The sequence below is a fragment of the Anolis sagrei genome, chromosome 4 (genome assembly GCF_037176765.1).
Source record: "Anolis sagrei isolate rAnoSag1 chromosome 4, rAnoSag1.mat, whole genome shotgun sequence".
Taxonomy (NCBI): domain Eukaryota; kingdom Metazoa; phylum Chordata; class Lepidosauria; order Squamata; family Dactyloidae; genus Anolis; species Anolis sagrei.
The window spans coordinates 19,086,457-19,100,515 of record NC_090024.1 but is presented as its reverse complement, the minus strand read 5'-3'; the positions used below and the strand labels follow the sequence as shown (position 1 = coordinate 19,100,515).

General features: G+C 43.4%; 1 protein-coding gene across 1 annotated transcript in view; it reads left to right on the top strand.

Moving 5' to 3' along the window:
* Positions 1-11,482, top strand: part of NSMCE2 (NSE2 (MMS21) homolog, SMC5-SMC6 complex SUMO ligase) — a 304,600-nt gene extending 293,118 nt beyond the window's left edge. The window contains exon 7 of the mRNA XM_060775865.2: positions 11,111-11,482. Coding sequence (XP_060631848.2) covers positions 11,111-11,225 — 115 coding nt within the window. The 3' untranslated portion in view covers positions 11,226-11,482. The remainder of the gene's footprint in view (positions 1-11,110) is intronic.
* Positions 11,483-14,059: the final 2,577 nt, after the last annotated feature.

Here is a 14,059-nt window from a genome sequence, read left to right as displayed (position 1 = left end):
TGACCAACAGAATAAAGAAAAATACTGTGTTTCCGGTGGCCTTTGACACCCTCCTCACAACCCCCCCCCCCCCCGGGGGGGTCCCGGCCTGTACTACAACATGGTACAGTATAGGTACAACATGGTACAGTATAGGTTGAGAAACACTGTACTATACCATGCTGGCTCTTAGGATTTTTTTTTTTGTCATACCAGGAGCAACTTGAGAAACTGCAAGTCGCTTCTGGTGTGAGGGAATTGGCCGTCTGTAAGGATGTTGCCCAGGGGATGTCCGGATGTTTTGATGTTTTGCCAACCTTGTGGGAGGCTTCTCTCATGTCCCCGCATGGAGAGCTGGAGCTGATAGAGGGAGCTCATCCGCCTCTCCCCGGATTCGAACCTGCGACCTGTCGGTCTTCAGCCGTGCCGGCACAGGGGTTTAACCCACTGCGCCACCGGGAGCTCTTAGGATATCTTTGCCAGTATTTTTTGGCATGCCTGAACTCTATTGCAAAATGCTCCATTGAAGTTTTAAGTCAATGCAATGTGGAATAAAGAAAAATTTCATTGCAGGAGGGAGAATTCTTATATTGATCTGTGCCCTCATTTTGCCAATACACAGCTTATACTAAAGAGATCTTCCTTGTGTCTGGGTTATAGCCATGAAACAACCTACTCATAAGGTCTGGAACATTCTGTACTCCAAGATAAAGTAACTTTTTGAATTTCTGGACTGTTCTAGCACCTGAACTTAATTCTTAATGGTGGTGACAAGTGTGATTTGAATTGAACTACACAACTTTGAGTTTTCCTAGAAATGTTTAAAATAGGTCCTCTGAACTTGCCTTCCCTAACTCATATCTGGATTGGAATTGCTGACTATGCATTTTAAACTGTCTGCTGCAATTCTGAACTCTGGCTGTAGTATACAAAAATGTATAATTATCTGGGTGAATGCATGCAATGTCAATGTGAATATTTTTAAAAATAATAAACAGAAACAGAATGCAATGAATTTAGAAATGAACATATAAATAACTATCATGAACTAAAATGGAGGTTATCTTGGAAAAGTCCCGTTTTTGAATGCACTACAATATGTTTGTCATCCCAAAAGTTATTCCTCCAATCCTCGATATACCATCCCCAGAATTTTCACTTGACTGAATGCTAAGATTTCTGCCTAACCTAAAAACAAGATGAGCTCATTTGTTGCATAGTAAGCTTTCAAGTTAGCCTTCTGTGTGACACATCCGTCTTCTATGCTTCTAAGCACCTTTCCCCCTCCAAGGTGTGCAGACTAATAGCCCATGGGATTGCAGTACGCCTCTGTATATAGGTCAGAGCTTGGAAAACCTACTTTTCTACAGTACAACTCTCAGTATCTCCCACGTTGGCAAGATTCTCAGTGAAATTCAAATAGATCCCATTTGGTCCCATCTGCTAAACAGAGTCGACTATGGTTTGACCTTAGATGGGAGACCACCAGTGAATATCAGGTGCTAGAGATTATATCTTAGAGGTAGGAACTTGGAAAACTGCTTCTGAGTATTCTTTGCCCTATTTGTTTATTTATTTATTTAATTTTATTTACTTACTACATTTGTACCCTGCCTTTTTCAACCCTGAAGGGGACTCAGAGTGGCCTCACATATCTGCAACAATTCAGTGAATTAAAATAACATTCAACTGGTAAATGTTTACATTAAAAACCAAAGAATTAAAAACATCTAAAACAATTAGATTGATTATTAAAATAATAAAATCATAGAATCAAAGAGTTGGGAGAGACTTCATGGGCCATCCAGTCCAACCCCCTGCCAAGAAGCAGGAATATTGCATTCAAATCATCCCTGACAGATGGCCATCCAGTCTCTGTTTAAAAGCTTCCAAAGAAGGAACCTCCACCATATCCGGGGCAGAGAGTTCCACTGCTAAACGGCTCTCACAGTCAGGAAGTTCTTCCTCATGTTCAGATGGAAATCAATTAATCCAAGGTCATACTCCAGAGCCATTCCAGTTGTCATTGCACAAATTATACATTCATTTATTCCACTGAGGTAATTCTCCAAAAGCTTGGTCCCATAGCCATGTTTTGACTTTTTTTCTGAAGGCTAGCAGGGAAGGAGCCGATCAGATATCACTGGAAAGGGGGTTCCATAGCCGAGGGACCACGACGAAGAAGACCCTGTCTCTCGTCCCCATCTGTCGTGCCTGTGAAGAAGGTGAGACTGAGAGCAGGGCCTTCCCAGAAGATCTTAATCTCAGAGGTGGTTCATAGAGGGAGATAAGTTCGGATAGGCAAACTGAGCCAGAACCGTTTAGGGTTTTATAGGCTAAAGCCAGCACTTTGAATTGTGCTTGATAGCAAACTGGCACCCAGTGGAGCTGACATAACAAGAGAGTTGTATGCTCCCTGTATGTCACTCCAGTAGGGAACCTGGCTGCCGCCCATTGGACCACTTGGAGCTTCTGAACAGTCTTCAAAGGCAACCCTATGTAGAGCACATTGTAGTAGTCTATTCGGGATGTAACAAGAGCGTGGACTACTGTGGCCAAGTCTGACTTCCCATGATACAAGTGCAAGTCTATGTTAGACTAGGCGACTGGCTTCCTACCTATCTAAGAACGACCTGGCTATGGTGATCCAGGCGATGGTCATCTCAAGGCTTGACTACTGTAACGCCCTCTACATTGGCCTTCCTTTGTCAGTGATCCGGAAACTGAAGCTGGTGCAAAATGCGGTGGCTCGTCTTCTCGCCGGGGTTCCGGCGAGGTGTCGTATTACCCCAATTCTACAACAGCTGCACTGGCTACCGATTGAGTACCGGATTACTTTCAAAGTGCTGGTACTAACCTTTAAGGCCTTATATGGTCTGGGGCCGGCGTACCTGAGGGCCCGCTTATCCCCCTACCAACCCCACAGATTACTTCAGTCTGTAGACCAAAATTTGCTTGAAGTCCTCAGCATCCGGACTTATCATCTGTCCTCTACTAGGCAGAGAGCCTTCTCGATTGTAGCCCCTTATTTATGGAATGCCTTGCCAGTTGAAACCCGAACTATCCGAGACCTACTTGCTTTTCGGAGAGCTTGTAAAACCTTTCTCTTCTGACAAGCTTTCGATGGGTGAATAACTCGGGACTATGTCTGTTCTTGTTTTATTGTATTTTTAAGTTAATTGTATTGTTTTAATCTACTGCTGTAAACCGCTCCGAGCCAAATTGGGAGTAGCGGTATACAAGTCAAATAAATAAATAAATATTAACTCATGCAAATTAACTTGTGCAAATGCGGTTCCAGGCTCAGTGATGAGTCCAAGAGAATTCCCAAGCTGCGAATCTGTGTCTTCAAGGAGAGTGTAACCCCCCTGGACACCCAGTGACATTTATGGTGTTAACATATGTCAAAGGGCTTCTTGGAAGCACATGGAGAGAGAGAAAAAGAGAGAGAGAGAGATGCCCAAGTACTTAAATTTTACTATCTATATAAATAAAAATGTAATGTTGGTTTGTGGGATTAACATTACTCAAAAACCACTGGGCAAATTGACACCAAATTTGGACACAATACAACTATCAGGCCGACGAGTGACCATCACTCATAAAATCACTGGAAAACACTGCAGAAGAGACTTAAAAAGCCAAAAAATACATAACAACGCATGCACAAAACCACATATGCACACACATATATACACAAACACACATGTATATACATATATACAAATATATATACACACAGCTAAACATAAAAAAAACCAAGATTATGGCAACAAGAATTATTGACAATTGGGAAATAGAGGGAGAAAACGTAGAGGCCGTGACAGACTTTGTATTTCTAAGTGCAAAGATTACTGCAGATGCAGACTGTGGCCAGGAAATCAGAAGACGCTTACTTCTTGGGAGGAGAGCAATGTCCAATCTCAATAAAATCATAAAGAGTAGAGACATCAGACTGGCAACAAAGATCCGCCTAGTCAAAGCCATGGTATTCCCTGTAGTCACCTACGGATGTGAGAGCTGGACCTTAGGGAAGGCTGAGCGAAGGAAGATAGATGCTTTTGAGCTGTGGTGCTGGAGGAAAGTGCTGAGAGTGCCTTGGACTGCGAGAAGATCCAACCAGTCCATCCTCCAGGAAATAAAGCCCGACTACTCATTGGAGGGAAGGATACTAGAGACAAAGTTGAAGTACTTTGGCCACATCATGAGGAGACAGGAAAGCCTAGAGAAGACAATTATGCTGGGGAAAGTGGAAGGCAAAAGGAAGAGGGGCCGACCAAGGGCAAGATGGATAGATGGCATCCTTGAAGTGACTGGACTGACCTTGAAGGAGCTGGGGGATGGTGACGGCCGACAGGGAGCTCTGGCGTGGGCTGGTCCATGAGGTCCCGAAGAGTCGGAGACGACTGAACGAATGAACAACAACATACACACACATATACACACAGAAAAACACATATACACAGACTGGGCCACAGCAACGTGTGGCAGGGGGATGGCTAGTATACCATAAAAGTACTGTGGTACCAGTGTGGTTTGAATAAAGTGTAAACCACTGCATGACCTTGGGCAAATCATCCTCTCTCAGCCTAAGTGGGAGGCAATGGAAACCTTTTTGTCACTCAGAGGCTGCCACAAGTCACATAACAACACCAGGAGCAACAACAACATCAAATAGCACTCTGAATCTATTTACTATGGTCCAAAGTATTCCCCTAAACCAGGGATTGTTTACAGCCCAGGCTCCTGCGTGTCCTGTGTAAATAACCCCTTTGCAGCTTCCTCCTTGCAGCTTTTGAACAGCTGAGCATAATCTCTGTGCTGAGGAAGCATCGCTGCTTCTGTGTCATCCAGATCCCTTTTGACTGGAGGCTTTTCGAGGCACTTTACCAGAATTAATTAATCCTGGCAAAAACATGTGCCAGGTAAATAATAATTATCCTAACCCTCTTTGTAGACTGGGAGGGGGTGAAGGAGAGAAAAAACCCAAACTGTGAGACTCCTCGGCTTGCCCAAGGCAAACACAACACGCCGGAGACACAGCAGCAGGGAAGGCAAGGCATAATAAAGGCTGGCTCCCATTGATGAGTGCTGAGTCCAAGGCAAAATGCCCTCCCAGGCAGAATGCGCCTCTTTGGAAGGAAAGGGCCTCACAAGGGTGCCATTAGTGCTGATCGTGGCACCATCCAAATGTACTATTTTTAATCAGATTTTTTGTTTGTTTGCACTATGGGTTCAGAATTATAAATCAGACAGAAGGAAGAATTTCTTTATATAGGGCATAGTTAAATTGCAGAACTCACTACCCAAAGAAATAACAGCGGAAGCATCTATACAGTAGAACTGATGGACTTTAACTGCCATGGCTCAATGCTATGGAATCATAGGAGTTGTAGTTATACAAGGTGTTTAGCGTTCTCTGTCAAAGAAGGCTGGTGCCTCACCAAGCTACACATCCCAGGATTCCATAACATTGAGCCATGGAAGTCAAAGTGGGATCATTGCATTTCTTCTACAGTATGAATGCACTCAATGGCTGCCAACTTTTTAAAACAAGGTATACAGATTTATGAAGGTTAGGTTCATCAGGCATTTATCAGGATATCATTGCCAACATAGCTCGACAGCAATACATGTGAAAAAGATCTTGGAGTCCTTGTGGATAACAAGTTAAACATGAGCCAACAATGTCATGCGGCGGCAAAAAAAGCCAATGAGATTTAGACCTGCATCAATAAAAGTATAGTGTCTAGATCCAGGGAAGTCATGTTGCCCCTCTATTCTGCCTTGGTCAGACTACACCTGGAATATTGTGTCTAATTCTGGGCACTGCAATTGAAGGGAGATGTTGACAAGCTGGAATGTATCCAGAGGAGGGTGACTAAAATGATCAAGGGTCTGGAGAACAAATCATATGAAGAGCAGCTTAAAGAGCTGGGCATGTTTAGCCTGAAGAAGAGAAGGCTGAGAGGAGACATGATGACCATATATCAAGATGTGAGGGGAAGTCCTAGAGAGGAAGGAGCAAGCTTGTTTTCTGCTGCCCTGGAGACTAGGACGTGGAACAATGGCGTCAAATTACAGGAAAGGAGATTCTACCTGAACATTAGGAAGAACTTCCTAACTGTGAGAGCTGTTCAGCAGTGGAACTCTCTGCCCCAGAGTGTGGTGGAGGCTCCTTCTTAGGAGGCTTTTAAACAAAGGCTGAATGTCCATCTGTCAGAGGTGCTTTGAATGCGTGTTTCCTGCTTCTTGGCAGGGGGTTGGACTGGATAGCCCACAAGGTCTCTTCCAATTCTATGATTCTGTGAAAATCAGATGCAATTGTGGTGGTGGTGGTAGTGGGCCTTCAAGAAAACTGAACATATTACTATAGGTTTTTCTTGCCAGTATTTATTCAGAGGTGGTTTTCTCTGAGACTGAAAAAGTATAACTTACCCACGGTCACCTGGTTGGTTTTTAAGCGACACTTAAGTATAGTCTCCCAGACCCCAAGTCCAACATTTGAGCCACTATTGGAAAACGTAGGAAGGAAGGTACAGTTGCATTCATCTTCTGTTGATAGCCCTCCCATTGGCAATGTGTCAGCAGAATATTGAATTAGAGGTATCTTTGGTCAGATCCAGCAGGACTCTTCTTATGTTCTTAGAGACTTCGTGATATTGCATGACATGCACAATTTTCTAGGATGTAAATCACAACTTGCTTCTTGTATGTTGGACTCCAGTACTGTTTTTATTAGTAGCCACCCTGTAAGTTGAAGGAATTGGTTGAACTCTGCTGCAGGAGGATGTCACTCTTTTACCAAGTCATGCTTGAAATACCTGGCTTCATTTTGGATGTGGCTCAACAAAACATCACAACAGCCTTTCCTGGATCACATGCACTTCTCCTCTGTGGCCAAAGACACACTAATTGCTGTGTCTAGGCCAGGATTATGATGAAGCTAGTAGTTTTCTCACTTGAAGTCCCATAATTCTCCCAACAGGAAGTAGGATGCGTTGTTTTCAATTAAGACTAAGGTTGTTGTTTATTGTATATTATTTATTTGTTGCATTTGTATACTAGCTTTCTCCCAGAGTGGGACCCCCTTCCTTCATAGGAGAGATTTTCCCATCTGGAAAAGGAAAGAGGAGATAATGTGAACCATTGTTTCTGGACGGATATGAAATGCCCACAAACTCCCTTGGAGTTTTCCCAAAATCCATCACATATGCTTAAATGGTTTTTCAGATGAGTTGAGTTCTTTCCAGTCCAATCCCAACATAAGTGGTGACTGAAATTCTCAACATACCACTTGTTTATGCCAGTGTGCCCATTTTGCTGCTCACAGTCTTTAGCAAGCCAATGGACTCAGCTACCTCCCCAAAGTCTTGATAATGGAGGTGTTGAGTAAAGGTTCCCCTGGTCTCATCCTCACTCTGCCAAAGGGATCTTGAGTTGTACAGAAAATAGGACCCTGGCATAATAATAATAATAATAATAATAATAATAATAATAATAATTTGACTTGTTCAACTTGTGTTCAACTTGTGATTTTGTGATACGAAATCCAGCATATAGATCTCGTTTGCTGTGACATACTGTGTTTTTGTGTCAGAATAATAATAATAATAATAATAATAATAATAATACTGCACTTTAGTTATTTTCCACCCTTCTCCCTTAGGAGACTCAGAGCACATTACAGCATTTTACATACATAGGCAAACATTCAATGCCTTTACAATCATATACAATGAGACACACAAACACAAATAAAGGCAAAGGCTTCTCCTTTCATTCTCCTTTCATTTCTGCCTACTGGAGGTGGTGCTCATCTCTGGCTCTGTGGAGATGCCTGCATTTCCACTCCTGTTGTGTGGCTGGGAAGATTGCTTGGAGCGTCTCTTTGCCTGTTCCTACCAAAGCGGTACCTATTTATCTACTCACGTTTGCATGTTTTTGAACTGCTAGGTTGGCAGGAGCTGAAGCTAACAGGCGGGAGATCACCCTGTCTCGATTCGAACTGCCAACCTTCAGGTCAGCAGTTCAGTCAACCTTCAGGTCAGCAGTTCAGCAGCACAAGCGTTTAACCGATTGCGCCACTGCAGCATAGCATCTTACAAATCAGCTTATTGACACAGAGGCTCAAAAGACGATCTACATCCTTACATTTTACCTAAAGAGGACACGTGTTTTATGCTTTGTTGGATTCTTCCTCAAGCACTTCATCGCTGGCCTTGTCCTCAAAAAAGTAACCAATGTAATGAGTCATTTCCATCACTTTTGCCTAGGAAAAAGAATTGTTTGTTTGCCTGTCAAAATCAGTTTTTGCTCTGCATTTTCAATGACATGTCCTCAGCTTCTGGGCCTTTTGCATAGTTTGGATTATAAAGGGAAACAAATAGGAGAAGAACTGCTCGTGTTTGTAACAATTGCTTTGGCGTTTACAGGGAATGGTGTCTGGGCATCCTCCTGTTTGCTTCAAAAGCTCCTGGGATAAAGTCACTGTCTGGATGGGTCCTCAGTTTAGAAGGTTTATAACCACATAGTTATCTGTCTTCTCAGTCAGAGTATAATCATGCTGACTGAGGGATTCTGGAAGATATAGTCACATTTTTTGTTTTAAACATCCTCAATTGTGACTTTTCAGAAAAAATATCTGATTTAGGAAAGCAAAATCTGTGCGCTGTACCCAGTTCCATGCCCGAGCTATATTTGCTAACATTGCAGAAAGAGATACAGATCTGGCTCATTTGAGAGCTGGAGGTTTTTCTGTGTTAAGAATTGATTATTTCTCATGGCATTTGCTTTGCTGCAGTTTCTGAGCGTGGCTCAAGGCAAACCACTTTTAAAAAATTGCCTTCACCTGTTCCCCTGTCTCTTCAGACTCATCAGCAGGCATTCTGGGATGAGAAAGTAGGAGTTATCATTTGTGCAGTTCTTTGAAGCCATCAGACAATATGCAAAGATTGCAGTCTGTAACGCTATTACCCATTATTACCACCATGGGCAAATTGTGCTCCACTTAAGACAGATCTCGGAGCGGGAACACTCATCAATCTCGGTACACTCATTCTCCCCAAGGCCATCCATTCCCACCTGCTTAGCTAATTATCTTCCCCGTCATGTGTCTCCCCAAAACAGGTATGTATTATCCAGCCGGGAAAGTCAGCGTGAAAAATCACATCATGTAGCTGATCTGAGGAAAAGAGAGTCCCAATAAGATCCATGATATGCTCCCACTTTTTAAAATAATGTTGTTCTCTAATATGCATTAAAGAAGGGGCTACATAACAGTCTATAGTAGATAAAACAAATGGAGAAAGGGAAAGATAACCATCTCAAACCAGCAAGAGAGATCCAAATTCTTACACGTATCTGGAAAAATGATGTAGAAATGTACAAAGGTAGAACAGTCTCCCCTTTAAGGTTGCTATAATGAGTCTGTTCGCATAATAGGTATATAGAGCAGGCATGGGCAAACTAAGGCCCGGGGGCCAGATGTGGCCCCCTGAGTGCTTACCTCAAGCCATCCCCATTTTCCCTGTCCTCTTGGCATAAGGATGCAGTGACCTGCCGCATCCTTACGCAGAAAAGATACGGGAGGAAGGCACACGGCAACTGAGAGCACCTTAGAGTGCTCTCAGACACCGCGTGTGTCTCCCTCCTCCTGGCATAAGGACGGTGCGATTGGCTCAGTCCTTATTCCAGGAGGATAGCTTGAGGAAGGCACGCAGCATTTGAGAGCTCTCGGACATCGCCTGTCTTGCCCTCTTCCTGGCACAATGTCGAGAGGGCAGCCCGAAGTTTGAGGGAGAAGTATTCGGGAGGAAGATCAGGGCAATTGCCGTATGTCCCAGTTCAGGAGGAAAGAGGGATCAAAAGTAATTATTATTATTATTATTATTATTATTATTATTATTATTAATGTCTTGTTTTCCTCCTCGCATAAGGATAGTGTAAGCAGCCCTGTCCTTATGCCAGGAGGACAACCTGAGGATGACCCACCCTCTCCTGGCCCTGCCCTCTCCCAGGCCCTCCCGGGCCCATCCCACCCAGCATGTGCCCGACCTGGCCCTCCTGGCCTGACCCACATTGTGGCTCCAAGGCAAAAAAGCAGCAGCCATTGCCACTGCTTCAGAGCCCTCCTCGACGTCAAAAGACGTTGCGGCATATGAGCCACCCTGCCGCCACTCTCCCTCTCCCATTAGGTCCCTTCTCCTTCTCCCGCTTCACCTTCCAAGGACTGCAAAGGCAAAGGGGAAGGTAAAGTAAAGTGGCCTTGCTGGCTTGTCATCAGTGGGGGGGGGGGGGGGAGGTGTGTTGTCCTCTTCCTTTTTTAATTTAAAGGTGTTTTTTTGGGGGGGGGGGGTTCAGTGATGGTCACTCCTTGGATTGTGAGGAGTTTTGTTGCCAAATTTGGGGTCATTTGGCCACGTAGGGTTTTTTTGTTTTGTTTTTAAGGTACTCATTACGCACATAGATAGCACATAGATAGATAGATAGATAGATAGATAGATAGATAGATAGATAGATAGATAGATGACTGTGTGCTCCTAAGTCATGACATCTGACTTTTGAGAGCTGCAGGATTTTCATTGACTGAGGTCTTACATCCTCCTCTACGGTTCCCGGTCAACCCCTCCAGGGTTCAAAGTTTCCCTTCAATTGCCGCCCGTCATGACCATTCTGGGGTTAGTAGGGAGTGAAATGGGGATTGCAGGATTGCTAATATGTCCCATGTCCAGAAACAGACTGGTAGCATTTCCCACCAAGATCTGCAGGAATATCGGTAGAGGACATTATTGATATGCATGTGATTATGTGGCATAGCAAGACATTTTGTCAGTCACCAGGTGGTGGTGGTCATTGCAGTGGGTGAAAGAGAATGCCAATGTCTGCAACAACACTGAGAAAAAGGCATGGGCAGGTTTCAGGTGGATTTACACTTATGCTACTGGGATTTGTCTAATGAAAAATGTTGATATATGCAATCCTGTTTGTGTTTTGATTTTACATCGCTTTGAAATAACCAATCAGACCCACCGTTATGGATCCAAGAGAAAAACAATGAGAAGTTCCATTATGTTGATTTGGGTAGTTTTGTTGTTTTCACCTTCTAGAGCTGCTTTTTCCTTCTTTACAGCTGCCCCACAATTGGGTGCAACAACCGCAACGTCCGGAGATCGGACCTGGTGCCCGACGAAGTCCTCAAAAGAACAATCGACAGCCAGAGTAAACACAGCCCTTCAACACAGTAGATGCCGGCCAGCGCTCCGTTGGTTGTTGCGACAAAGAGAATGTGGCGTTAGAAGAGATAAGTTGCTGATTGTCAGGCGGTTGTGCAACAGATTGTTATTCCAAGTATTCCAATTGCAGGCAAAGTTGAAGGTCTGACCTCTGTCCGAAAGCATCCTTTTGCTTCTTTGAGGCTACCAAGTGTAAAATCCTTGTTTTCCTTGGGTTTTTTTTTTAATTGTCCTGTGTTGAAGTCCCATAATAAATAAATAAGAAGCCCGTTGCAGTTGTCTTCATATTTCTCCTCATCGCCTTCTCCTTGTCTTCAAGAACAAATGTTTTGAACTACATCTCCTAGGATTCTGGGAGTTATAGTCTAGAAAAGTAACTTTCCCCAGCTGTATTCCTCTGCTGCCTGCTGAAAATTTTCATTTTGCATTACAGAATATTCCCTGAATTGGAGGGAAGAGAGAGGAAGCATGTAGCCCTCCAGATGTTCCTGGATTGTATGTACCTCCCACCAACCCATGCCAGACTAGCAGTCCAATAATGTCTGGATGGGTCACATTATTTCCACCGCTACCTGAATCTTTAAACAATAGCAGTCTGAAACTATTATTAATGGATGTTTCTTTTATAGATTTATTAAATGAGATCCATCCCCTACACTGCATTGGTGCATTAAAGACAACTTGTTTCAGTGTTTTGGAGTTCGATGGCATCTGTATGCAGGTGACACCCAACTCTTATAATTCCTTTCCACTTACTGCTAAGGAGGCTGTTCAGGTCCTGAGCCAGTGCTTGGCAGCTGTGACAGTCTGGATGAGGGCGAACAAATTGAAATTGAATCCAGACAAGACGGAGGTACTCCTGGTCAATTGAAAGGCCAAAGTATAGGGTTACGGCCTGTGTTGGATGGGGTTACACTCCCCCTGAAGACACAGGTTTGCAGCTTGGGAGTTCTTCTGGATTCATCGCTGAGCCTAGAACCCCAGGTTTCGGCAGTGGCTAGGGGAGTTTTCACACAATTAAAACTTGTGCACCAGTTGTGCCCGTACCTTGAGAAGTTAAACTTGGTCACAGTGGTCCATGCTCTTGTTAAAATTTGAATAGACTACTGCAACATGCTCTATGTGGAGCTGCCTCTGAAGACTGTCAGGAAGCTCCAAACAGTCCAACAGGCAGCAGCCAGATTTCTTACTGGAGGGGGTACAGGGAGCGTTTAACCCCATGTTACATAAGCTCCACTGGCTGCCAGTTTGCTACTGGGCTCAATTCAAAGTGCTGGCTTTAACCTATAAATCCTTAAACCAATGGTTTTCAACCTGTGGATCCCCAGGTGTTTTGGTCTACGGCTCCCAGAAATTTCAGCCAGTTTACCAGCTGTTGGGATTTCTGGGAGTTGAAGGCAAAAACATCTGGGGACCCACAGGTTGAGAACCACTGCCCTAAACAGTTCAGATCAAACTTACCTGTCCAAATGCATCACTCTTTATGAGCCAACTAGAGATTTAAGATCAATTGGAGAGGCCCTGCTCTCAGTCCCACCCCTCTTGCAAGTGTGATTGGTGGGATCGAGAGACAGGGCCTTCTCGCCTCTTCGAGGTGAGAAAGGCGGGGTATAAATAAAGTATAAATAAAGTGAATAATAATAATAATGATTGTTTCAGCCACAAAATACAAAAAAAGTATTACTTTACTGGCCAACTAAAAAGCACAAATGCAAAATGCAAGCTTTCAAAGCTTAATTGCTTTCTTCATTAGGTAAAGATATTTGAAATCATATAGGAGAAGAAACGTAACTATATTCTGAGTTTCCAACCTACATTTTGTCTCAGATGTTGTTTCACTTGTTAGTTAAGATGGTCTGGAGGGATATCCATGCAAGCAGGGGCTATTCTCTCATATTTGCCATGTATAAGAAACCAGACAGTAAAAAGTGAACATTTCAGATCCATTCACAACAGCAAAGTCACTTAATCCACAGTGCATCATGACAGAAGGATCTGGCCATGTATCTCATGCGATTCCAACTGCAAGCTAGTAGAAACTGAAGAAAGAGGCCCAAAGCAAAGCCTAATTTTAGATGCTCTTCTCTAGAGGGAATGAAACTAGGATTAAGGAAAGGAGGGAGAAGACTAACACACCCATTCCTTATCTGACTTGCTTCTTTTTTAATTCTGCCTAACAAATGGGTTCCTCTTCACTGAGTTGGCAAATATTGTGGCCTTCTGAAGATTATGGGTTTCACTTTTCAGAAGCACCAGTTGTCATGGCCAGTGGTAGAGGACACAACTTGACCTGCATGTGAAATGGTAAGTACCCCTAAGCCCCACCACCAACCTTTTCAAAAGGGGAGCTGAATCAGTATGCTGTAATGGTTTCAGTGTTGGACTTCGACTCCAGAAGACCAGTTTCCTATTCTAAAAGACAATAAAAATGCTTGAGGCGAGAAGAAGAAAATAAACAAATGTTAAAAGGGGACGTAATAAAGTATGACAGTGAGCTATGGTGTTCAACCTCCCTGTTGCTGGGATTAAAAGGTACATGACCCCAACAAAAGTGGGTTAACCATGGAAAGAAGACATTACTTACATTAGATAACACTTATTTATGAGTCACTAGATTCTAAAGCACAACTCTATAGGTTAACTTCCATTATAGAGTCACACTGGAGGACCTAAAGATTTCTAGAGACCATAATAATCAAATCTGCAGATAATCAAACTTGCAAAAGTTAAATCTGCACATTTCAAGTGCTAATTATAGTGAGAGAAAGTTATAGAACAAGCTGGTGGGTTGACCAATGATGGACACAGTTGAGAAGGAAGATATCACATGGCAATGTGTTCTACCT